Raw genomic sequence first — 26,349 nt, forward strand, 5'->3', positions numbered from 1 at the left:
AGCAGCATATCCAAGTTATGACTGTCTTGTTCTAACATAGTTGTATTTTTTATTCAAGCGAAACAATGGCCTCTTTTCTTCAAAGCCATACAATTTCCATTGTGTATGACTACCAGTCTTGAGATATGGTCAGATGACACTTATATTTTAGTACAATCTTTTGCTTATCTTTATTACTTGGAATTAGTTGTTTACTTTTCAGCCCAGCTTGCTAAGTCTTATACTTTTTACAGGGTCAGTATTTGTAGAAGTTCTTTGAAGAAAAAACTTGGGAGGCTGTTGTTCCTGTTATAGAATCATAGACTCATAGAATGGTTTGGGTTGGAAGGGACCTTAAAGATCATTTAGTTCCAACTCCCCTGTCGTGGGCAGGGACACCCTCCACTAGACGAGGTTGTTCAAGGCCAGGTTGGGTGGGGCTTTGGGCACTTCCAGGGATGGGGCATCCACAGCTTCTCTGGGCAACCTGTGCCAGTGCCTCACCACCCTCACAGTAAAGAATTTCTTCCTATCTAAATCTACCGTCTTGCAGTTTAAAACCATTCATTTAAAATGAATTCTGTAAACATGGACCAAAAAGACTTGTCTGCTTTCAAAAGTGAAGAGTGAAAAAAATTTTCTGCTAATAAGAAAAAAAGAATTATTGCTGGAACACTACTTACACAGTAGTGGTAACTGTTGGGAATTTGAAATCTGGCAATTCAATGATTCCCTGATGTATTTTGCATATGATAGATAATATTGTGATTTTTCAAAATAATGCCGTTTTAAAACGTACTTTGCAGTTGTACAACTAGGAACATTATTCCTTAGTCTTTGTGCTCCAATCAGAGAATAGTTTCAAAAGAATTCCTATGAATTATCCTTTTCTTCTCTTTTTTGATTCACAAGGAAAGGAGGTGTAAGGCAGAATTTCTGGCACGTTTTTCTATTTCCCTACCACAGATTGTGACCTATTTATTGCACAAGGTTGTGTTTCATCCAGTTGGCACATTACAGAGTGATGACTACCAGTTAAAGAATGGATTGGCACAGTGTCCAGAAGTGTCTTGCCTTATTCAGTGTGCTCTTTTTACAGTACACTAAGTTACATCATAGCAGCCCCATCTTTTTTTTTCACCGCAAAACTTACATGGTAAGTTTTACAGATTAAAAACTCTGAATAAGAAGTAAACATTTAATTTAATCTTTGATTCCTCAGTTCTATTATTTATAATGTAGAAGATAAAGTGTTTGCAGACCTCAGTGATGACAGAAGCTAAGAAAATTTAGTATTGCTAAAATATTAAATTTTTGATCCAGCCAGACAAGCCAAGAATGAAAGAATCATGAATGCAAGTTTGACCATGCACAAATGGTGGATTTGCAACAAGTCGCTGAGGATGTAGATATAATGTTAAATTACCTCACTTGATGCCTAGCTGTTACAAAGCAAAAAAAGGAACTATTTGTATAGACAATACACTAACTCAACTTGAGCCAGAATTTTATAACATGGACCAAAGTAATGTAACATTTCACTTCAAGCCAGACTGCAGTGCCTGTCTTACAACTGAACGAATGACTGATTCTCAAATAAAAGGGTTTAGGAACTTAGAATGAAAAATAATTCTTCTGTGTAAACACCCATGGAAAACAGAACTAGGTTTAGATAGAAAGAAAATGTTGGTTATAATGACCCAGTTTAAGCTCCGCCACTGAGTAAAACTGCGGTAAAAATAACAATAATTTCCATGTATTGTGCAATGATAAGCATCTCTATTGTTTATAGCAAGTGCAATAAAATTATTTAGAGACATTCTGTACTGCTTCAGTATGATGAAAATCTGGACTTCACAGTGATCAGAAATCTGTGCCTAAATAATCTCTTATTAAAAGAAGTGTCAAAACATTTCAGTTTAATAACAACATGAAAATGCACATCAATTAAGATTGAATTAATTATATAACATCATCACGATTTTAAAATGCATGCAAAATCATGTAAAGCTCTGGTTTTCTTTCTCATCAGTTTAAACTGTTCTCTCTCTGGGAACAGATATATGAAACATGTAAAATACAGCAAGGTATCTGTTTTTCTCCAGCCCCTGAGACAGGAAGTTGTGTCGTCATATTTGTTAACCACTAAGAGTACACAGATGAAAAAGTCATCAATCTTGGTCTGTTTTGCTGACAGCAGAAGTTTTCAGTATGCTGTGAGAAAACTAGCCAGTGGGGAAGATCTATAGCATGGAAAGAAATTGACAGACAGAGACAGTTTGACGACATGCAAGGGTCGCATTGCAACAGCAAGATGAATTTGTACCGGTTCCAGTTCAAATACTGACATCCTCCGGAGACCTAGTTAAACCTTTTGTTGCTGTGCTTAACTGTGCAGAGATTTCAATATTTCTGCTTCAACAGGAAACTGATACTGCACGGTTTCCATAAAAATATTTGTTATATTTGAGAGCATCTCCTTTGCTTTGTAATACTCAAAACTGCCACTCTGCTGAGCCAGGAAAATACTGGATACATTTTTACTCTAGGAAAATGTAAGCAGAAAGTGTTTTCAAGCTCTTTCCAATATAGCTGCAGCTGACTTATTACATATCATCATGATTTTTAGTGCAACTCCTCCTCAAAGGCTATACTGACTGAGACATCATTAACCCTGCAAGAAAAAAATCCATTTGTGAACATAAAGCTTATTTTTCATTTCATAATTAAACCATAACAGTCCACTTCAACTTCACAGCTATGCAAAGTGACACACTGAGGATTCTTCAGAAGAATGGAATTTCTGTTACAAGTTTTATAGGTAATTGGAAATGTGTAGTATGAATTAAAAGTCTATAGGGTTTTCAAGCAGTATTAGACTGGCATCAGTATGCAGAACAATGAAAAACAGAAATTTATCTTAAAACAGGAAAATATTTTTTTGAGAAATGAATCCTAGGTATTAAATGTTTTTTGATTTGGTATTGTGGCTTGGTTTCTCCTCTTTTCTAGCTTCTACCCTACAGCATGGAAGAAATAAACATAATAATAAGCAGCCATAACAAAAGAAATGCAAGTCAGTAAAATGAAAGTGCTACAAATTCCTAAACTAAAAAAGGTCAAAATTATACTCACCACTCATTAAGTTGAACTATGTAACCTGAACTTTAACAAGAAAAAAATAGCCAAATTAGAACTTCAGACCATCTGCAGCACCATAAAAATAAGTTTTTTCAGTGACACCTGTGTAATATGATGTAATTAGCCTCACATAAAGTTTTTCAAATTTTTAATTTTTTTTTTTTTTAATGTGTGTTAATAATATTAAACAGGTCACAGAACTAAAAGACATTTTATTCCTCCCATGTCCTTGTTGTTTTAAGAGAATTTCAAGGATTCCTTAGTAAGACTGTGTAGTTCAGTATCACCAAATGTTAAATCTTATGAGACAAGCACTTTTGAGAAATCTCCAAAGGATATGAAAAATTATAGATGTTTACATATTTCCATATTGCCATGTTCATATAGTATCATCTGATTAATTATAATAAGCAATAATTATTTACTTTATCTGATAAAGAACTAACAGAAAAAAATCTCTTAAGAAACCAATAGAATTTTAAGTGGTGGGACAAGTGAAACTTGGTTTCCTAGGAATTTTATATTCCTTGTGCCCCTCTTGCAACTCAAATGCATGCCTCATCACATTCCCATAACCTCATCTCTCCCAGAATTATCTCCTTGCCATAGTGTTTCATAAATTTTTCCACTGTACCCTCAGGGAAAAAAAAAAAATCTTAGAAATGACATCTGTAAGACACGGATTATCAATGCTGTCATCTGATTATTACCAACACCTCTGACAACTGTGTTGTCTCTTTTATTAGTTTTATTCCAAATTACTAGCAGTCTGCTCTCTGAAGTTCTGCAGCTTCAGTGCAGAACTGTGAAGCCTGTGGACTATTAAACATCCTTCAAAGTCAGTTTCAAAGGTAACATGTCTTTACACACCCAAAAGGGCACAGAAATAGCACCTAATAAATGATGAAACAAGAAAGTTTATATTACTATGCTCTTTAGGCCAGCAGACTTGGGAATTTAGAGACAGATTGTCAGTTAAACTGAGGCGACTATTAGGCTTGCTGCCAGAGGAAACCAGCTGATGCAAGAAAGGAGCACTGTGCAGTCACCTCCATACAGCTCAATTTTACAGTCAGATCCTGTTCAAATGTAGGGTATTTTCCCACAGACCTCTGCTAAATTATGAGATTCCTTATAGTTTTAAACTCTATCTAATGAAGAAAAAAGGTTTTATCACCCCTTTCTTTTTTAAAAAAAAGAATTCCCCCAAATCTAGCCTTTATAACCCCAATATTTTATGTCACTTACTAACATTATGCTTCATACCTCATGAAGCCTGCAAGATAACAGCTTTATAAAGTTTAAAAATCATAGTGATGAAGACTATTATGTATAATTAAATTTTCCTTTGAAAGACTGTTTTCTACATCTACAGTTTTTTAAGCATGTACCTAGCACATATACCTCCTCTCCAAGGCTGATATTTTCAGTAAAGGATGACTGACTTTCTTGTGCAAGTAATTTTTACAATATCTTTACAGAGATCTGAGAAAAAAATACTGCATCAACGTTAATTCATGGATCTGCTTTGTCTAGGGTTTGTAAACTAGATTAGAAATCCTCTGTCAAAACTGAGGATCTTGCTATTGTTAAGATATTGTAATTCATATATATTATTTTAAAGCAGGCTAAACAGTTTCTTCAGCAAGCTAACTTTAAAAGTCTTACCCATACAGCAGATAGATCTCAGAGGAAATTTAAGAAAATATCTCACATATCAAACATACCATGGAGACTAAATTACCCGGCAAGGGACGAAATAAGGAGATTGTTACTTTCTCACTTAATGCAGCACATAGCGGCACAAAACAGGTGAGAGCAGAGCTGCTGTGCTGCTTCCACAGTCCCTCTCCAACCCTGATTAATTTCCATTTTTCATACTCTGTTCACTTATCGTGCATACATTAGTGCTAATGACTGTTCAAAAGTGTTAGATACTATACTGTGAGCTTCACTTTCTTTAATCTTTTAATTATATTAACAGTCTTTTTCTGTACAATTAATAGTCGTATCTGTTCAAATCATTACCTCCTTCATGCATTTCCTCTCCTTAAAAATGTTTTTCATCTCACAACTCTGCCTTCTTTTAAGAGCAGCCTAATCTCAAAAGGCTTTGCAAAATACTTTACCCAAAAGCTGAACCTGTATCTGTAATGCTGCATTTGTTGGGGTGTTAGGACTCTAGGAGGAAAGCAAATAGTAAACAATGCCAACACTTGCCTTAAAATGAGTATGTCTATATAATTTACCACTTGAAGTAATAACATTTTAAAATTTAGTATCTTTATATTGTTTTAAATGACAAAAATAATTGAAGTAAAAACATATAAAAGTAAAAGCTTTTTCCTTGAGATTGAAAGCTAGTACTATCTATGTAAAATAGTTCTATAACTAACACTGCAATCACTTTCAAGACATATTAATAGCTTTTCTACTTTATCAGACTGTACAGAACTGAACTACATACCATGGTTCAGTCCTAAGGCAAATACCATGTTTGTGGAGTTTTATAACACACACATACTACAGGGTTATCACCAGGATATCAGTTTTCTGTGGTTTCAAGATGGTAATACTGAATTATGAATTAAAAACAGAATAAAAGGAGTGGAGAATCTTTCGCAATCCAGTACAAACTTTTAATTAGATTCTGTGTGACAGACACTTTAAAAACTTTTACTGTTTTCCTTGATTTTCTCATTATGCACTTTGAAAGAAAACATAAATTATAGTATATTGCATATAAAATACATGCAAATAACATAAAGTATAAGTAATGTAAAATGTATTGCAAAGCAAATTTGGTGATTGTACCATCATCCACCTTTAGAAATTGGTTTACATATCTAAGAATATTTTACTTTGCACATTCCAAGTTAATTTTGTATTTGGAGATTTCAGCTATTTTTAAATTTATTTTTTGAACTCCAAATATGGAATTGCCAATTATCTTGTCACAGAAATTTTACAGAGAATGGAGACACAGAGGCTATGCTTACCTATAACACTGGTGTTATCTCTGCTGTCCCCAGTGACGACATACTAGAGGAAAACCTACTGAGCCTGTTTTCTGTGATAGTATCAGACAGCCTTTCTGATCAGATCTATAGAAACAGACTGATGACTTACAATTCTTGGCACAGCCTTTTCAATCTTGAGATCAATCTAGAAAAGATTTCCTACTCTATTTCTTTTTTGAGGAGGCATCACTTGAGATAACTAGATAGTTCCATCATACTTGTTTAATCTGCACGCTGCTAAAACTGAAGATAAGAGGGCCACCTAATGCTGTCTGATGCAGAGAAATGTCCTTAGAAAATAAAGTGACTGCCTGACCATTTGAGACGGGCCACTTTGCCAGCAGCTTGATATGGCAGCGTTCAGTTTGAGATTAAATCACTGTGGATGTCTACATGCAGACCTGAAAAGCTGAAGCAGGAGTCTAAGCATCCTTCACAGTCAGTGGGCATCAGACACCAGGGCTTGTACGTTTCTGCTCCCTGACCGCCCCATGTCTGCTCACAGTTGAGCTCAGGCGTCCTCTTGGCTCCACTGCTTGAAATGCACTGAGCTCCACCAACTACAAAAGGAGCTCAGACACATCACACATTTGTAGTTACAATGTGCAGTCTCCTAAAATCTGTGTGCTATAATTTTAGCCTGAAAAGCACTCCACTGATGTGTTTCAGATTTAGACTAATGAACAGGAATTATCCTGGAAAGAATTAAAGACAAAATAGACCCTCAAATAACGTTCCGTTGCAACAAATTTTTATTGTAGCCGACTCAGGTGGCATTGTCTCAACACTCTCAGATGGCACATATCAATAATGGCTCTTAATTATCACTCACTATTCTACGTAAATTGGAATTTGCACTATCTGTCTTCACACTAATGCCTGCTTATTCTCATACTGAATACCTCCTATCACAGAGAAAGTGAAGAAACAATTGAAAAGTTAATGGCCCATACACAAAAATTAATCAGATCATCCTATGGTTTTATATGCCTGAACATAACAGAACTAAAGAACTTCATAGCAAAAACAGGAATGGAGTCTTTACACTCTTTCTATTGGCAATAATGGCAACTTAATCAGGGGACATTATTTATCATAAATTCATTTTGTTCTTGTTAGAACCTCCAAATATAATTATGCACCTTCCCATAAAATATTACATTCCCATGGCCTCTTCTTCGCCATGGACAAAATTCTGCAATACATTCACAGAGTCTGTCATCACCACATTCAGTACAGGTCATAGTGCTACTTAAAAGTATGACAAGAAACAGTTTTCTCCAATGTGACAAAGTTGATAAGAACATAATTTAACTGAAATGTTCCCAAACTGTTGTTGTCAGACAAAGAATGGAATTAAATGCCTAGTTAATCTCAAATTTCCCCTAACAAGAAAAAGGATAGCAGATGTTAAGTGACTTTTTTTCTTATCTGTGCAAATTTCTACAGTTATTGGTTTAATTTTTAGTTTGAGACTAAAATTCGAGAGTTTCATGTTTGATGGAATGAGTTGCCTGTGAAATCCCAAAGTTGCCTGAGAGTCAGTACTAATTCAGACATAGAGAAAAAAAGGTTTTCACTAATATCAGAACTAAGTATAAACTTTATGGGGAATCCCACTCCTACCCCCTCAAAATCCCAAAAGAAAATGCTTGGTAGAGTACTGGTACTGCTTCAACCTCCACCTTTACACACAGCATGTACTTTCTTTTATGGAACAGAAAATGGAATTCAGAAAAATCTAGGTTGCTACTTTAACTGATGACTTCCTGTATTTACATCAGCCTCTTTACGGTCACAATAAATTTTGATACGTCTCTCTTTCAGAAAAAGACACAAATTCATAAAGCTATTTTGTGAACCTGTGTCCAAGGGTAATCAATTCATCTTCATGTGTTTCTCCAACTATTCCCAGTTCTGGTGCCTGAAACTAATTTCATACATATATTTCATTACCATAAATACCAACTTAAAAGAGATAAATATTGAATTGTTCTATTTACTATTAGTTGTTATTCTAGTACTCAAAACAATTACTAACAGACATAGAATAATAAATACTTAAAACTGTCAGACCAATTTTGTTAGCTTCCTAAAACATGCACTGTTCAAGAATTAATATTTTTTTAGCAAAAGTCAATGTAGTCCATATTATATTACTACATATGTACTTTGCACATATATATACTATACAAGTGTATTATAAATTCTACTTATTACACACATAACTTATCTATCTTGTGTTTTACACTATCACCCATTAATTTATGCAAGAATAGAAGAGGAAAGGAGGAAACGAGGGGATAAGAAAAAAATATTTCAGAAATGTCATATGAATGTAAAGAATCCATCTTTCAGGTCAAGCAGAGAGCTGCACTTCAGGCTAGATGCCTGGAAGTACAACATATTTATGTATTTATTTTTAACTCTCAATCTTCAAAATGTTCTAGAGTGAAACAATGAACAGCAGCCTTTCACCTACCATAAAATCAGCATCATACATGTGCATTAAAAAGTAAGGCCACAAGGTGGCTCTCAATACTCAGCATTGAAAACTACAAATCTGAAAATGAAATAAAAAAGAAAATTATAAGAAAACAAAGCTAGTTGAGATTAAGTGATACGTTTCACCTCACTTATTCTTAGAAACATTTATTTCCACACCACACAAATACTATGAAGATATTTTATACTTACTTTGTTCCTCAACATCATGAACCCTTATATAAAGGATTCCAATGAGTATGTTCCAAACTGTACCAGCATAATTTTGCTTGTGGATAGCATCTTATATGTCTTGCTTTTTTCCAATATTCTTTATGTTCTTAATTACCACTTTATTTTTCCTTTTACAGATTTATTAATAGCTGTGAGTTTTGTTGGCAACCTTCCACCTATTTCTGTAGTCATTTTAGTTTCATAAATATCTCTGTTTTCATTTAACGTTTAGTTTTTCCCACAAGTGTGGAAATCTGAAATTTAAAGTAAGTGGACCATGTATGAAAAACAATAAATAGGGCTAGGATTGTTAAACCAGTAAAGACTTATTACTTGATTCTGAACCAATAAATTGTAGACTTGTACAGTACTCTGAAAGGACAGAAGTCTCTTAGAACCATCATCTTGAATACATTCCTTAGACAAGAGATCTTGGTGGTCACTTCAAGGAACATGCTCCCTCACAGGAACAAAATCTAAGAGAATACCTGAAAATAACTGTTACAACTGTTTTGAAATTACATGCCCATGGAACAAGAAATCAGATATGTTTTCAGCGCTATGGTGCAGTACAAACACTTTTTTACCATGCTACACCTATTGAATCAAGAGCCAGAAAATAATTTCTGAGCATAACGGCTCATTAAAAAAATTATAAGTAATGCTGGTGAACTCATAGGAGTGTTTTTAACCCAGGAATCACTGGGACAAATTCACATTGTCTTACTGTTTTCAGTTCCAGAGGTTTGCAGACAATCCACATCTGCAAAAAGTTAAACACTGTGCTGTGTTTTCTCTATGAAACACTATTTTGTGCTGTATTAAGTTGTGTCCTTAGGGCTTACTCCAAAGCCAACAGTCTCTTTCCCATTAGCTTCAATATGTTTTTCAATGAGATCCTTCAACTGCACACCAACTAGGCCTCTGTTCAATTATTCAGCAATACTACAGTTTAAATGAAAATACAGCAATGTGATGCTAAGGTTTCAAACTCCTTTCAGATTTCTGATGTCCTTGATAAGCATACGTAGTGCAATACTTGGAAAAAGTGAACTCTAGAAAGATCTTGGCACTGGAATTCTACATTTGATTACAAAATTCAGGTCTATCAAAGCCAGAGGCACCCTCACAGACTGAAAATGAGCAGTATTTTTCATCCTTGATGCAATGGCATTTGATTCCTGAGCTACCTGCTTTTATTATTATTACAAAGAGTCTAGAAAGACTTTTGCAAAGCTTTTGATACTCTAAATTCTAGAACCTAATGGTTTACTATCCACTACTAGCTTTTTAGCATTTTATAAACAGTTGTCGATATTTTAGAATAATATTTTAGAACTTCCAAATTTATAAGCCAATGTTGAACTAACTTCTTACAGTTTTTGTCTATCTTAAAAAAAAGATGATAGAGAAGAATCCCTAGCACAACAATTACTAAACTAGAGGTCATAACCCTAAACACAGAAATAATCATGGTTTTGCACGTGACAAATTCAAATTTCATCTCATAGTGTTAAGACTCATAATCAAAAAGAACCATACAGCATCACCTACAGAAAATGACAGAGCCTCATAATAGTTAACAGCTTCTTCAAAAATGATGCTCAAGGTCATTATTCAAATCGATAACATTTGTAGAGAAGCTCTCACAAGTCCTTATTTGGAAAAAAACCCTTTAATTCAAAAGAAAAACGTATCAGAAAACTTGGCGTTTTCAAGGTTGGCGCATAAGATTTCCAAAGAGAGGGTTGAATTTGCCCGTGAAAACTGAGCAGCAGCCAGTAAACATTGCCTCTCAAAGAACCAAGATGCTGCAAACTCTTTTGGTCACAAGTACTTTGTTGGTGTGCGGGGTGGACTATCTCAGGTCTTGCTGAGTCAGGCAATTAGCAGCTGTACACAGCACATTTTTCCCCAGGTAACAACTATTACGTTACACAGTTACATAACTATTTATTTTTCTTATCTGAGGATATTTTTTTTTTTAGTTGTTAGGAAAAACTAACTTAATATAAATGTTCTGACTTATCGTTACCTACACAAACTTCATTCTGGTCTCAGTCCTCCTGTATCTATTGGGAAACAGGGACAATTGGCTAATTTTTTTGTTTGGTTGGGGTTTTTTTTGGTTTTTTTGTAGAACCTTTGCCAAGCTTCATCAAAATCTTCCAGTATTTAGGAAAGTTGCTAGCCTATGTTCACATCTGTCTCAGCAATTCACATTTTTGCAATTTCTGCCTTCTGAAAAGATTCACCAGAGAAGTTGTGCACAAACTTTTAAAATAACATATGTAGGTTTCTTACAGAGGTGATAAACCATCACAGTACAGCAAAACTTACATACAGATAAATATTTTCAGTAAAGCTTCAAATATATTTCATTAGATATTTTTAAATTGCTGGGCAGATCAGATATCTGAAGGTGGGATACAGAAAAGATATTTTGTACATTTTGATTTCTATTGCAAGGGGCACAAAACGTAAATGTGAGAAACTTACTCGTGAGGTACTGGGCAGGATAGAGGTACTGGGGACCCTGGCCACACAGGCACTGTCAGAAACATGACAACTCCACTATATGCTGACATCATTCTTTATTAAATAGGTAACAAAGAACTATATATTTTACTAGTATTAAAATGGACCAATGGCTGATTAACTAATTGTTGATGTCAATATAGATAAAGCAAGATATCATAATGCTTATAATCACATTCTGTCTTTAATATATAATATATATAATCTATAAAAGTAATCACAGTTTAAGTTCCACTACTTAAGAAAATTAAACATTCAAAATCTTTGCCTAGATCTCCTATTATTGATTATCAAAAGAACAAAATATTCTTCCCCAAAGACAAGATGATCATGAAAAGTTTTAGTTGTCTAATTAGAACTGTTTTAAATGTAAACTATACCAAGAAATATAAATTCTACTCCAAAAAACTTTCAAAACTGAAAGTCTTGTGTAAATTTTTTGGAAAAGTTTTCAGGCCATATGCGTATCATCTGCAAATATGTCAAAACAGGATCTGGCCTGCTTGGCTATTGTTGTTTTTCTAGTTTTCCTTACAGGTTAGGAATGATTTTACCCAACAAAAGTCTGAAGCTGAATAAAACCACTGCCTGAAATGCATTCCAATTCATCCCACACATATCACCCTAGTTCTTAATATCTTCTTAAGATCCCATTCTAGAGAATGCATAGGATTGTTGACAGTAGTCATCTCTGTACTGGTTTTGGCTGGGATAGAATTAATTTTTGTCATAGTAGCTAGTATGGGGCTATGTTTTGTGTTTGTGCTGAAAACAGTGTTGATAATTCTGGGATATCTTAGCTATTGCTGAGCAGTGCTTACATAGAGCCAAGGCCTTTTCTGCTTCTCACACCATCCCACCAGCAAGTAGGCTGGGGGTGCACAAGGAGTTGGGAGGGGACACAGCCGGGACAGCTGACCCCAGCTGACCACAGGGATATGCCATACCATATGACATCATGCTCAGTATATAAAGCTGGGGGGGGGGAGGTTGGGGGGAAGGTTGGCCAGGGTGGGGGCTGCTGTTTGGGGATGGGCTGGGCATCAGTCAGCTGGTGGTGAGCAATTGTTTTTCATTTGGATCACTTGTCCTTCTTGGGTTTTATTCCTCTTTTTGTTATTTTCCTTTTCATTACAATTTTTAAAATAACAACAACAACAACAACATCATCATTACTAAACTGTTGTTATCTCAGCCCGTGAGTTTTCTCACTTTTACTCTTCTGATTCTCTCCCCCACCTCACTGCAAGAGGGAGTCAGCAAGTGGCTGTGTGGTGCTTAGCTGCCAGCTGGGGTTAAATCACAACAATCTCAAAAGGCTCTTCAATTTGGAGTATGGCAAATGCTAGGACACGGCACACGGGTTTTTAGAATTTCTTAAAATATTTAGTGCACATATTATATGTGACACTTGCTTGGAGAAGAAACAGATTCTGCTGGTTCTACAGCAGCTCGTAACATAATAGCCATACAGGAGATCATAAACCAAATCTGGCTGCTTAGTCAAGTTGGTTGACCTAAAAAGTAAAGTTTGTGTTTGATAGGAAGGAAATATCCTAGGAAAAAACTTACTCCAGTGTCAGTGTTTTTGAGTATGTCTTATCTGAGCACTAAAACTGAATTAGTTTAAGACCTTGTTCTACCAAAGGCCAAACAATTTTCTTGTAATTTCATGTAAATAAAATTAAGTTCTAGAAGTTTACACATTTTCCATTTTTAGCTTTATTAACTAAAATTAATTCTTTATCTTCTTGTACTGGTATCAACCAAAGATGAAGGCCTGTTTGGTAGGATGGGGGTGGTGAACATTTAGTTTTTCTAAGAATTTATACTTAAGCATTAAAATTCACAAGCCTCCTAATATTGTTGTCTTCCTATCTGCATTCTTCCAGCAGCTTCACACAAGCCATATACTTTCAAGCCATATACTTCCAAATCTGCCTCCCATTTTTTTTTTGCTATTTTATTTTCATTCATAATACAGACTAAGCTCCATTTTTATTACCTACCAGATTTCATTATAGTTCATGCACAGTTTGTGTATACTCTAGCCTTGTCAAAAACATGATGCTGTTAGTCTGGTTTCCACTCTCATAATATATAACTTTTAGTTCTAGTTCTGTCTTTTGGTCAAATGAGCCAAACACTACTAACATGGTACATGTACAAAGATGTATCCAAATACACATTTATATGATACTCATTAGTGGGATGAATCTCAGTAGTGGGATGAAAAGAATACTGTTTTTTAGCTTTTTATGTTTTTTGGAAATCATCTGTAATCAGTCTCTGCTGTTTTTGATATAACAATCTGCTAGCAACAAGAAGTTTCTGAAATAATTAGGTTGTTCAAAAGAGATTTGGCAAATTTAGGTAAAATTATAATTTTGCTGTGATAAGGGTGACACACAATGGTATCTGTAAATCCTAAAGCACAGTTGTTTGGTTTGTGGTTTTATACAACACAATGCTTTTCTCCCAGACAATGGTTTCCAATAAGCAGGGATTCCTCTGAATCTTGGTTGACTTTTGAAATTCCAATTCAAAGGAGCTTAAGATGAATTCAAAACAACCAGAAGATAAAACTAAATGTTGTAGATATCAAAGCTTCCACATCTTCTGACCTCATACTATGGAGAAATGTTGATAATATGAAACATATATAGGATATGCTAAAAACCAGTGACAATACAACTTAAACCAGAAAAAGAAATATACAGCAATAAATATTTGGCAGTTCTCTGGAAAACAATCTGCACAACTTTCTGAAAGCATGCTTAATTACTTTTTAACCTGTTTTGTTTTCTCCAAAGCACCACCGGCTCTCAGTATGTGGTATTAACAGACTGTGGATCAAATTCAATTCACTCATTCTTAATGGTTGCTTCTAATTGCTCTGTTATTTAAAATTCTTAAAACTGTGCACTCATTTTACTCATTATTACACAATTAATTTTAACTAGATGCAAGCTTCAGCACAAAAATGCTTCTGTCCAGTTCTGATCTACTCTATATATTGTGCAAATAAACTAAAGGAATAGTGTAAAAGCCCAACCAAATTTGCCTAAATTATGGTATTTGGGGGAGTTGGAAGTGGAAAGTGGATGACAACTGCAACAGTGAGCATACATAGCTAAACAATTCCATCAAACCATAATCAAACTAAACTGTATTTGGAAAGCTTTCTTATTCTGAAAATAAATGAAAATAAGAATATGAAGTGAAATTTAATATTTTTCTCCATCTGTTAAGAAAATCATGTTTTCTAAATGAAAAATTGAATCAAGCATCTAAATGTACCTTGGGAAAACCCAAAAATCTAGTGTTTGCCATGGTCTGGGTTCAACAGGAAGAAATGTATCAATAGGTAAGTGAACAGAATATTTCATGCAACAGGTGAATTTATTAAATTGCACTTATTCTAATCATGTTTTTTAAGAGACAGGCTGAGATAGTTTCCCATATTGCAGTGGTTTTCTATCAAATTAGGTTTTTATGAACATGTATTTTTTTAATTACAACAGGCAAAAAACTTCAATTTAAAACAATTCACAGTCTAAATTTATCCTATACACTTATTGTTTTACAATATAAATAAATAAAATCACATGAATCCTCAGGGAGCAAAAGAAAGATCGTCAGTTAATAGTGATATTCTGAAGGAAAAACACCAAGCAACCCTAGAAGAAAGCACATAGATTTATTCTACAGGATAGCTGTGAACTACAGGTTTTGTTCTGAATTTTATTTCAGGAAAGGTAACTACAAAGGGTGTTCTGTGATGGTCTGCATCTTTAAAGCAACAACAAACCACTTAAAAAACTCCATTATCTCCTTCATTTGCAACACCAAAGAACAGTACTTTGAGACTTCTGCAATGATCCTTTATAAGTCAACTGTGATGGTAGGAAAAACCCCTAAAATCCAATATAATTCACTGTACCTTGGAAAATTTACTCTTTAGTTCACATAAAGAATATCAATCACTGAACCATATCAAGTCTGTCTGAGAATAATTACCATGAAATACAAAGTACAACTGATCATCAACACGCAGCATTCACTATCAGTGCACAATGCAGAAAAACCACAAATTCTCATTAACTTTTCAATCATTACTCTTCATTACTAATAACTACTGTAGCTACACTATTTCCTGACAAATGAATTCCTAAGGAGATAGGATCTCTTTAAGAACTATGCTAGTCAGCATATGGTTTCCATACTAAGCTACTTAAATTGCATGTGACCAGAACCATTTGCCAGTGTGCTTTGGTGCATCCCATAAAAAGGTGCCTGAAAAATATGATTATTGTCTACGATCTCACTGTGAACATATTGCACAAGATTAGGCATTGCAGCCAAGAACTAACTGGCACATCTTGGAAAAGGAATGCAAGATCTAGGGGTCATGGGTAAATTAAACATTTCTTTTTTAATTTCTTGCCTGGAACAATCCCTAGGGCATGAAAGCAGCTGAAAACAGCTGAGCCAACCACGCTCTTTGAGGGAGGGCTGACGAGGAGCTAAGGCAGAGAGCACCTATGCTGACTTTAATATTATCTTATAATTTCTTCTTGTTGGAGTGTTCATAAGTGACCAGGTATTACCAGCCTTTGAATCTGCTAAATGGCAGAAGAAAATATGAAGAAAAGGGAGGTTTATCCTCTTAAGAAATCTCACGTAGTTTTAATATATACCTGAACTTCATCACACATAGTGAAAGCAAGCACTGGCAAAAATCAAAAGTGGGTAGCAGGCTGTGTTGCTGAAGTGGAGAGTGCAGTCCTGCTTCCCAAACTTGTGAATATGAAAACAATCATACTGGAGTTTTTTATTATTTTGTTTTTCCCTTCCAAATGGCTTTGAAGCTTTCTTTTGAAATGTGTTTATTAGTAGCATAATTATTCAATATCCATATATACTTTATGTAACAATGAGATTTCAAGTTGAAATCATCTTTCCCAGGGAAGCTATCAATTAATAACGACTGTGAAAAGACAGATTAAACTTCTTCCTTTTGACCTAGATTATGTGTTAAAACATTCTAGCAGCTAACTGAAGGTGATTTTCACAGACCAAGGGAAAAAGAATGTTGCATGGCTTTTCTCTCTGTCAGTGCCCCAGAATGAGGTTAAAACTTCAGGAAAGACAAGGAGATCACAAATTCTCATGTAAGAAATAGCTAACAATGTATAGGAAAATGGTTAAATATATTATACTTTTAATACATTCACTTATTTATATTGAAATAAGTTTTACAGTAATATCCACATTTATGCCAATTTTAAGGAAAAAAATACACATATGCTGCTACTGAGTGTGCAAACTTCTGTGACTGCCGAATCAACCAAATAACTTGTTAGAGCTACTCATTATAGCAAGTAATGCCATAGCCTGACATCAAGGAACCTCTATTAGCCTAGTATTGTTCCCATATCCCAGAGAGAAAGAAGTTTCAGTGTATTTTAATCAAAGACATAACCACCCCCCCTTAGATTTAAATCAAATTAACAATTAAAACCATTCTTTTAAACGATACAAGTTCGAATTTTAGTTTCTATATTTACAAGCACAAATAGAGAAGACATTTTAAAAAAATGTATTTACCTTAAGATCTGAATTGACTGAATGCAAACACTGCACTACCTTGCAGGAGAGTGCGACAGACTTCATTTAAGGAAAGAAGCTTAATCGTATTATAAATATGACAGCAGTTACAAATCATCTTACTAAGCACATTTAGTATTTAATAGGAAATTTTGTCAACAACGACAGGGGATGCTATAGGCAACACATTATCCTGCAGTTTATCAGAGCATTTCTATGGAGGATTAGTAAGAAAAGGCATCAAATCTTACATTTACAGTGATGAAATCCATTACTGATTTTAACCTGAAAACTCTGAAATTGCTGAAAAGTTGTGTACAAAAGCAGAAAACGTCCTTTTGTAGTTCCTTGAAGAAAAACATCAGCACCCCTGTCAGCTGTATTTGCAACCTCAGAGATCATTCTAGAAAAAGGTTTGCTAACCCATTTTGCTTCTAGGATTCCCATTACTAACACAGCACAGCTTCTAGAAATAGAACAAATATTCACAACGCAGCTTTCCAGTGTAAATAGGATAATACTAAGCATTGTTGCATAGCAAGTTGAAGCTCATGATAGATAAAACAGAATATATGATCAAGCCCATAGATTAAGGGAAAAAAAAAGTCCATTTTATTTTTCACAGGATAGCAAAAGACTGTTACTTGTTACCTCAGTGCTGTAACTATCAGAGCACAAGAGAAAAACCAACAAATCTGAAATCCTTGGACTGGAGACTGGTTTTCAGAAAGACAGTTGATAACAGAATTCAAACTATACCATATATTTTATATTTTCTGATTCATAATAAAAACACTAGAAAATTCCAGTAGACTGTATGCAATGTACAGGAGTACACAGAACTAGAAATAGAAAACAGAACTACAAATCTAAAGCCGTGCAAATACAATTTCTAGAGTGACACAAAAAAGCAACTGTAATAATAACAACAGAAATACATGTTAAACTTCAAAAGTTTTTCCTTTCTAAAGGTCAGGAAAAGCAAAAGCAGAAATAAATTGTTTACTGTTTCTGCCAACTTTTTATTTCGGTTTACAACAGTTAATGCTTATGTTAACTCTAATAAATAGGAATACTGCTAAAAAACCCTGAAGGCAATGTTTTTCTACTGTTCACAATACATTTCTCTGTAAATGGGCTTCTCCAAAACCTAAATGTCCACCTAAATCCCTCTTAATACTAAATTCCATGGCTCAGGATTCATTAAAACAGTAGGATCACTCTATATAGAACACGTTTTTCTTTAACCTGTCAATTCTTAGGACCACATCATCTCATGAATTCTGTCTCTGACCTTTAAGCAGGACTACTGAATAAAATATCCCATGAAAGAAATATAAAGAGCTTCATTCCATTCTCCGAGAGATAATTAGCAAATATTTTTCAAAAGTAAAAAAAATATAGTAATTATAAAACAAATAGGGAACTTCAATGTATGTTTGACATTTAATATAGGCTAATGTATTTGAATACATATCCTCATTTTATTTTTATAGTTTTTTAATGGCATATCAAATATTAGATATGTTATTAGTAAAACAAAAATAAAATGAGGATTTGCTCTGAAATAATTAAATGTCAAACAAATGATTACACATCAAATATTTGATGAATGTTCTCTAAAAATTAATTTCTAATAATTTAAAAACATTTGACAGATAATTAAGAGGATTAGTAAAATTGCTTTCAAATTTTAAAGGCCAGCAAAGAATACAATGCTTATAACTACTCTATTTTTCAGTTCCTCCTGTGTGTTCAAGTAGCGTTCACTTACAGTTGCTGTGTCTAGATTAGAACATGCATGATTTGGGCATTACTATTTCTTGTAAGTCATATACTGGATTTCAGATGTTTCTAAACATCTTCTTCATCCATTACAGTGAACACTGTATAGAGAATAAAAAATAAGGATTGTATTACATTATCAAGATTATTCTCTGCCAGGTATTGCTAAATTTCATGTCAAATGAAATGGCAAGACTAAATGGCCTGCAGTCTGACAATTTTGGGAACTGTGCCAGGAAACATCCCTTTATACAAGATAGATCTTGTCAGACAAACATGATATTATCATTACGAAGCTTAAATGAATCACTCTGCATCACACAGCATTGATATAACACAGTTAGACTTCTGTCAGAAATTTCATTTATATGGTATGACACTGGGACTTTAGTACTATATAAAATGAATTTCACTTATTAAGGAGATTAAAATTAGGCAATGAAGATCAAAGAAATTAATTGTATATAGAAACTTTGACTTGACAGAATGTCTAATGAGGGTTTTCAGAGATCCAATTTGACCCATGGATGCTTCATATTTGTACTGGTGACTAAATGTGGTTATGCTGATTAAAAGTATAGTGTGGAAACATGAAGCACTCTGAAGGAACGGTAAATGCTTGCAAGGACAGATCAGTTACACAGTGCCATTTGGCTCACCTACAGGCTGAGCTTTGAGATATCTGGGAACAAAGAACCTACATGTTTTGAGAATGGATTTTAAAAAGAACCGTGAAAAGCTCTTACAAGTCACATGTTTTATCATGTTAATGCTCAATTTATTGCATAAGATGTATCAGATTTATAGTCTAAGGCATAAGAACTTCTGTCCCGGGTCAGACTGAAAGTCTGTCTAGAGCAGTAGTCTCTCTGAACTAAATGCTTAAGGAAGAGTATGTATCAATGTTCTTCCCAGTATATTCTCCTGGCCATCAGAAATTTGCCATTAAATGAACTACTGAGTAGCATGACCTACTCCTAATAACAATTTGTTATTATATAAATGAATAAGAACTTTCACAGTGAAAAAAATTAAATTAGTGAAGAGAACCAGCATGAGATCCTACGTCTAGAGCAGTAGGTCTAAAGCAGGCCAATTCAGTCTTGAAGAATGACACACATCAAGGCTATATACGTTAGAAATCGTTGCTGGAGCTCAAACAGAAATTCAGGCCTTGCTCAATTCTCTACATCACATTATAAACATTTCACAACAGCTGGTCCTTCTTGTCCACAAAAACTATGAATCCATTAGTGCGCTTCTGGAGTGTTTCTACAACTCTGACTCGTTCTGTTCAGAACCACACTTGGCTGCAATAACAATGTTTTTTCATGACAGTTTTAATGGTAGAAAACTGAACAGTTATAATTCCTGGTGACAGTCACTTAGGCCTATATATGTAGGCTCTGTCTGTACACCTACGTGGTCCTGAAGTTCTTACCTTAGCCAGTAAATTTCTCCAGTATTAGAATTAGCAGTGGAGAAGAAAATTCCTACACTTTCAGGTTACCTGAATGTAGATGTGTATTGCATGTGCTTCAAATAGTGCTATTTCAGCCTTAGGTGTTTAATTACAGGATGGGTTTATTGGAGGGGGAGCAGAAAGTTCAGGGAAAAAAATAATCTCTTTATATTCAGTGACTTCATTGTGGCTTGTGTCTTTATCTGTTACATTTTGAAATCTTTACAAATTTCAGTGCACAAAGTTCCTATGACAAAACATGTGATTATAAAACCCTGTGGGAAGATGCACGTACATTACTGTTATTACTACAATCACTTCTGTTTGTTAGAAATATTTACTGCTAAGAAAGAAAAAGAAAATTTAGACTGAACAGTAATACTTTTAATAACACCACCACCACCCCATGCTCTAATTAATGAAATCTTTGGTGTACTCATAGGTCTTAATATGTTAGCCTTAATTGCTCAGCAAAATGTTGCTAGCATATTACTTATTTGATGATTATTGATGATTGTTTATGCAGAGTAGCTACCTGGGCAGAACATATATCTTATTTGATTAGTATCCTTATTGTGATAACTGTATATAAATAAAAATACACCTTAAAGATATACATTGTGACATATTCATTTCAATACATGATGTGCATTTTCATTTTAAACAGCAACAAGTTTCCTATGAACAGAGAACAAGCATTAGATTTCCTTTTTATCTTAAAAACTCCTTTTGTAGATAATATTTATTAGGTAACAGACACTGAATCAATGAAATGTCTAGTTTTTATGGTACCTAAAATTAAAATAATTTAACTTTGCTGAATGGATCCCAAAAGAGGACAAATGGAAGTATGTAGGAAAAGGTATTGGTGATATTTTGCCACAGACTTCAGTATGAGTAGGCCTTCACACTATTTTTATTATTCCCATTAATAATTTATTTATGTGTGTCAGTGAAGAAGCCCTTAAGTACACAGGAATATATAATTTGTATAATAATAATAACAACAATAATAACTAATATTTTCCCCCAAGATCTAGATCATATTTACATGCATAAGAAGTAAAATAATGTGAATTTGCATTAATGTAAAATGCGCATATCACAAGTACTGATCACTGGAAGAAGTTAATGAATTTTTCTGTCTCTTGACTCTGGGCAACCACATGAACATTATATGAGCTCTGCTGGAGAACACAATTCTCTCTCATTCATTGCTACGGTCTTCACACCTCTTCCTTCTTAGCAGTCCCTGGTTATAAATTTGTTCTGTTATTAAGAGTAATACTACTTGGTCTTGCTTTCCAAGACAATCATTACCAGCTTCGTTTTTTGCACTCTTCCTAGGTACTAATTCTTAATAACTTCTCAAATTCTATTGGGAAAGATTCCATAATTTCTCACTTTACACTTTCATGCTTCAAGTTCCTTTGTAAGATCTAAGAACACTTGGAAGTGTGTATACCATTCAAGTCATATGGAACTTCTTTCTACAGCGTTTCCTGAAAAAGGATGATGCTTACAGTTTCATGTTAAGAGAAAAGCGTAGCTTCCCCACATAAGAGTTCAAATTCCCGTGGGAATTTGCTTAGAATAACAAGTACTTTTCACATGAATGTATACAGTGACAATATTCACAAAATTCACATGTTGTATTAATAGCATTTAAAGCTAAGCTTACAACTGAAATATTCATTTTTGTTACCTCTCTCCCAATTTCTTTCCCACTTCCTGCATCATGACGCTAAGTCATCACTGCTTTCAGTGAAGGTGAACTCCTTCCTATTTAAGCCATTTTTTCAGTGTAAAAGCAGAGAGATTTTTCTACTTCATCAAAGCCTCCCAGGGGATTCTACCATGCAATTCTCGGAATAAGCCAAAGATTGTTCTCCTAAAGACCACAGTCCTAACTCTCGCTGTTTACCATCACAGTTGTCTTCTGAATACTGAGTTTAATCACTGCAACCAAACCTGCCATTCAGTTGCCTCCAGTTCTTCCCTGCATGAGCAGCAAGCCAAGCAGGGGCCTGGTTGGATTCAAAAGCTGTCTCTAATGCAGCCTATGAACCTCATGGGCTGCCCGAATAATGCTATCATCCCAGAAGATAGAATAACAGAATCATAGAATCATTTAGGTTGGAAAAGACCTTTAAGATCATCAAGTCCAATTGTTAACCTAAAACTGCCAAGTCCACCACCAAACCATGTCCCTAAATGCCACATCTACATGTCTTTTAATACCTCCAGGGATGGTGACTCAACCACTTCCCTGGGCAGCCTGTTCCAATGCTTGATAACCCTTTTGGTGAAGAAATTTTTTCTAACCCCCAATCTAAACCTCCCCTGGCACAACTTGAGGCCATTTCCTCTTGTCCTATCACTTGTTACTCAGGAGAAGAGACTGACCCCCCACCTCTCTACAGCCTCCTTTCAGGTAGTTGTAGAGAACAATAAGGTCTCACCTCAACCTCCTTTTCTACAGATCAAACAACTCTAGGTCCCTCAGTTGATCCTCGTAAGACTTGTGCTCTAGACCCTTCACCACTTTGTTTCCCTTCTTTGGACATGCTCCAGCACCTCAATGTTTTTCTTTGAGGGGCCCAAAACTGAACACAGTATTCAAGCTGTGGCCTCACCAGTGCTGAGTACGAAGGGATGATCACTGCCCTAGTCCTGCTGGCCACACTATTTCTGATACAAGCCAGGATGCTATTGGCCTTGTTGGCCACCTGGGCATACTGCTGGCTCATATTCAGCCAGCTGTCAACCAATACCCCCAGGTCCTTTTCCACTAGGCAGCTTTAGCTTTCCAGCCACTCTTCCCCAAGCCTGTGGCGTTACACGAGGTTCTTGTGACCCAAGTGTAGGACCTGGCACTTAGCCTTGTTGAACCTCATACAGATGATTGATAAAGATATTAAAGAGAACTAGCGCCAATAATGAGCTCTGGAAAACACCACTTGTGACCGACAGCCAACTGGATCTAACTCTATCCATCACAACTCTTTGGGCCTCGTCACCCCGCCAGTTTTTTACGCAGCAGAGTGTACCCATCCAAGCTGTGAGCAGCCAGTTTCTCCAGGAGAATGCCATAGGAAACGATGTCAAAGGCTTTACTAAAGTCCAAGTAGACAACATCCACAGCATTTCCCTCATCCACTAGATGGGTCACCTTGTCATAGAAGGAGATCAGGTTAGTCAAGGAGGACTTGCCTTTCATAAATCCATGCTGACTGGGCCTGCTCACCTGGTTGTCCTGTATGTGCTGTGTGATGGCACTCAAGATGATCTGTTCCATAACCCTCCCCAGCACCACGGTCAGACTGATTGGCCTATAGCTCCCTGGGTCCTCCAGCCAGCCCTTATTGTAGATGGGTGTCATATTTGCTAACCTCCAGTCAACTGAGACCTCCCTGGTTAGCCAGGACTGCTGATATATGATGGAAAGTGGCTTGGTGAGCACTTCTGACAGCTCCCTCAGTATCTTTGGGGGGATCCCATCCAGCCCCATAGACTTGTGTGTGTCTAAGTGGTGTAGCAGGTCGCTAACCATTTCCCCTTGGATTATGAGGGCTTCAGTCTGCTCCTAATCCCTGTCTCCCAGCTCAGGGGGCTGGGTACCCAGAGAACAACTGGTTTTACTATTAAAGACTGAGGCAAAGAAGGCATTAAGTACCTCAGCCTTTTCCTCATCCTGTATCACTATGTTTGCCCCTGGATCCAATAAAGGATGGAGATTCTCCTTAGGCCTCCTTTTATTGCTAATGTATTTATAGAAACATTTTTTATTGTCTTTTACGACAGCAGTGAGATTAAATTCTAGTTGGGCTTTGGCCCTTCTAATTTTCTCCCTGCATAACCTCACGACATCCTTGTAGTCCTCCTGTGTTGCCTGCCCCTTCTTCCAAAGGTCGTAAATTCTTTTTTTTCCTGAATTCCAGCCAAAGCTCTCTGTTCAGCCAGGCTGGTCTTCTTCCCCACTGGCTTGTCTTTTGGCACATGGGGACAGCCTGCTCCTGTGCCTTCAAGATTTCCTTCTGGAAGGATGTCCAGCCTTCCTGGACTCCTTTGCCCTTCAGAACTGCCTCCCAAGGGACTTCGTCAACCAGTCTCCTAAACAGGCCAAAGTCTGCCTCCAGAAGTCCAAGGTGGCACTTCTGCAGACCCCCCTCCTTACTTCTCCGAGAACTGAAAACTTCCCAAGAGGGACTCCAATTATCACATCACCCACAAGTCCTTCTCTGTTCACAAACAATAGGTCCAGTGGGGCCGCCTTCCCTAGTTGGGTACCTCACCAACTTGTCAGGAAGTTATCTTCCACACACTCCAGGAACCTCCTAGATGGTTGAAATCTCCCATGAAAATTAAGGCCTTCCAGCAGGAGACTTCTGCCAGTAGCTCCTAGTAAGTCACATCCACTAGCTCCCCATGGACAGGTGGCCCATAACATACCTCAATCACAATGTCCCTGTCTGTTACTTCCTCCTCCTATCTTGAACCAGACAGGAGCTGCACATGTCCAGTTTCACTGTGGAGGTCTGCACAGCCAAAGATCTAACTAACAGAGAGCACTACTCACTCTCTCCCTCTTCCTTATCTGTCCTTTCCAATGTGGTACATAAGATGCATTGTTTCAGAGATCTAATCTGCCTGCTATACCCATAAGTAGTAAGTATTATACCACATCAAAACACTGTCATATTACACATTACTTTCTGAAGCAGTAAGAAATGCCATAAACACAGCTGATTCTTACTTTTGATGTAGACTAGTACACATTTTAAAATGTCTTTTACAGTACTATGACTCTAGGATTTCCTGTTCAAGCTGAAGAGCAGCCAGGAAAGAGGCTAACCAAAACCATGATACTATAGTAGGGCAAATTCTGGCAACCAACAGTTCACTACCTCATGGAAAAGCATTACTGGGAACAGATAGCTGATTGAATGCATTATTTTGGCAGGTAGCATATGATCTAAAGATGGTAAGACAACTACTTTAAGGAATAGACAATGAGTTTATTAAAAAAATACCCTGATTTCAAATGTGCTTTTCATAACAAAAGAAAAAAAATAAAAGAGAATCTCTCCTTACTAGTATCACTAAGTTGATATTACTTAATGTAAAAGACACTGACAACTTGAGAAAGAAAAGCAGCCGACAGTTACGTGCTTCATATTATTCTGTGTTTAAAGACTTCTTGCCATAATGTCTACTCATTACATTTAAAAAATAAAATATTGAAATAAAAGACTCAGGCATTTCCAATGGAGAATAATCATATATTTCATACAATGACTACACTTTTTGTGGTGACAGTTTTTAAATGTTTCAGGGACTTCCCAGTGAAATTTACTGAGCACCAAAATAACCACTTAATTTAGTGGAATTTTGTTGGAAATCTTTCACTTACTTTAATTATTATTATGAAGTTTACCTTCCTAAGAATCTGAGATAGTATAATGAGAACTATACTCTCTAGCTGTATTACAGTATGCGAAATGGTTCTTCACAATACCACTCGTGATTCTTCAATTACTTTTTATAACATACAAGTCCCTAAACCTTCTAGGCAAAAGAAGTATTTTTGCTGTCATAGTAATGCAGAAAGTAGTCAAAAGGATCAAAGATTCCCATGAAATATAAGAGAAGAATTAATTCGCTTTCATTACAGTGAAGGCCAGTTTGCTTTATTACAAATGTTAGAAAACTTCTGTAAAGCAAATCTTCTAAAGCAAAGTCAGGTTTTCTACAATCTTTTGCACAGATCAACATTTGGAACTACAACTCTCAACCAATTCAAAATTTGATTTAGAAGAGATGCTGGGATTCATAACGAATCTGTGTGTGCTAGGGTAGGGATGTAAGGGACAGAAGAAAGAGTAGAGAAATCTGATATTTTAGTCAGTATCCCCTAGATTTCAGTGTGATGCATAAATATCCTTAGAAAAAGAAGTTATTTCAGATACACAGCCAACCAACCTATAGGCCATCTTATCTACCGCTCTCTTAATCAGTACTATAAATGCTACCTAAATCAGTCTCCAAGCACAGGAAGCAATAACCTGTATTCTAAATCGGTTTAGAACTTTACTT

At 35.7% G+C, this 26,349-nt stretch overlaps 1 protein-coding gene across 2 annotated transcripts in view; it reads right to left on the minus strand.

The window, feature by feature from the left end:
- Nucleotides 1-26,349, minus strand: part of ASCC3 (activating signal cointegrator 1 complex subunit 3) — a 276,779-nt gene that overhangs the window by 110,908 nt on the left and 139,522 nt on the right. The window contains exon 15 of one of the 2 annotated variants that reach the window (XM_054820095.1): nucleotides 18,675-18,892. The exons of the other annotated variant lie outside the window; for it this stretch is intronic. Coding sequence (XP_054676070.1) covers nucleotides 18,881-18,892 — 12 coding nt within the window. The 3' untranslated portion in view covers nucleotides 18,675-18,880. Of the gene's footprint in view, nucleotides 1-18,674; nucleotides 18,893-26,349 lie in introns of those variants that run through there. 2 annotated transcript variants of the gene reach the window in all.

Source organism: Grus americana, chromosome 3, assembly GCF_028858705.1.
Source record: "Grus americana isolate bGruAme1 chromosome 3, bGruAme1.mat, whole genome shotgun sequence".
In the NCBI taxonomy this organism is placed as follows: domain Eukaryota; kingdom Metazoa; phylum Chordata; class Aves; order Gruiformes; family Gruidae; genus Grus; species Grus americana.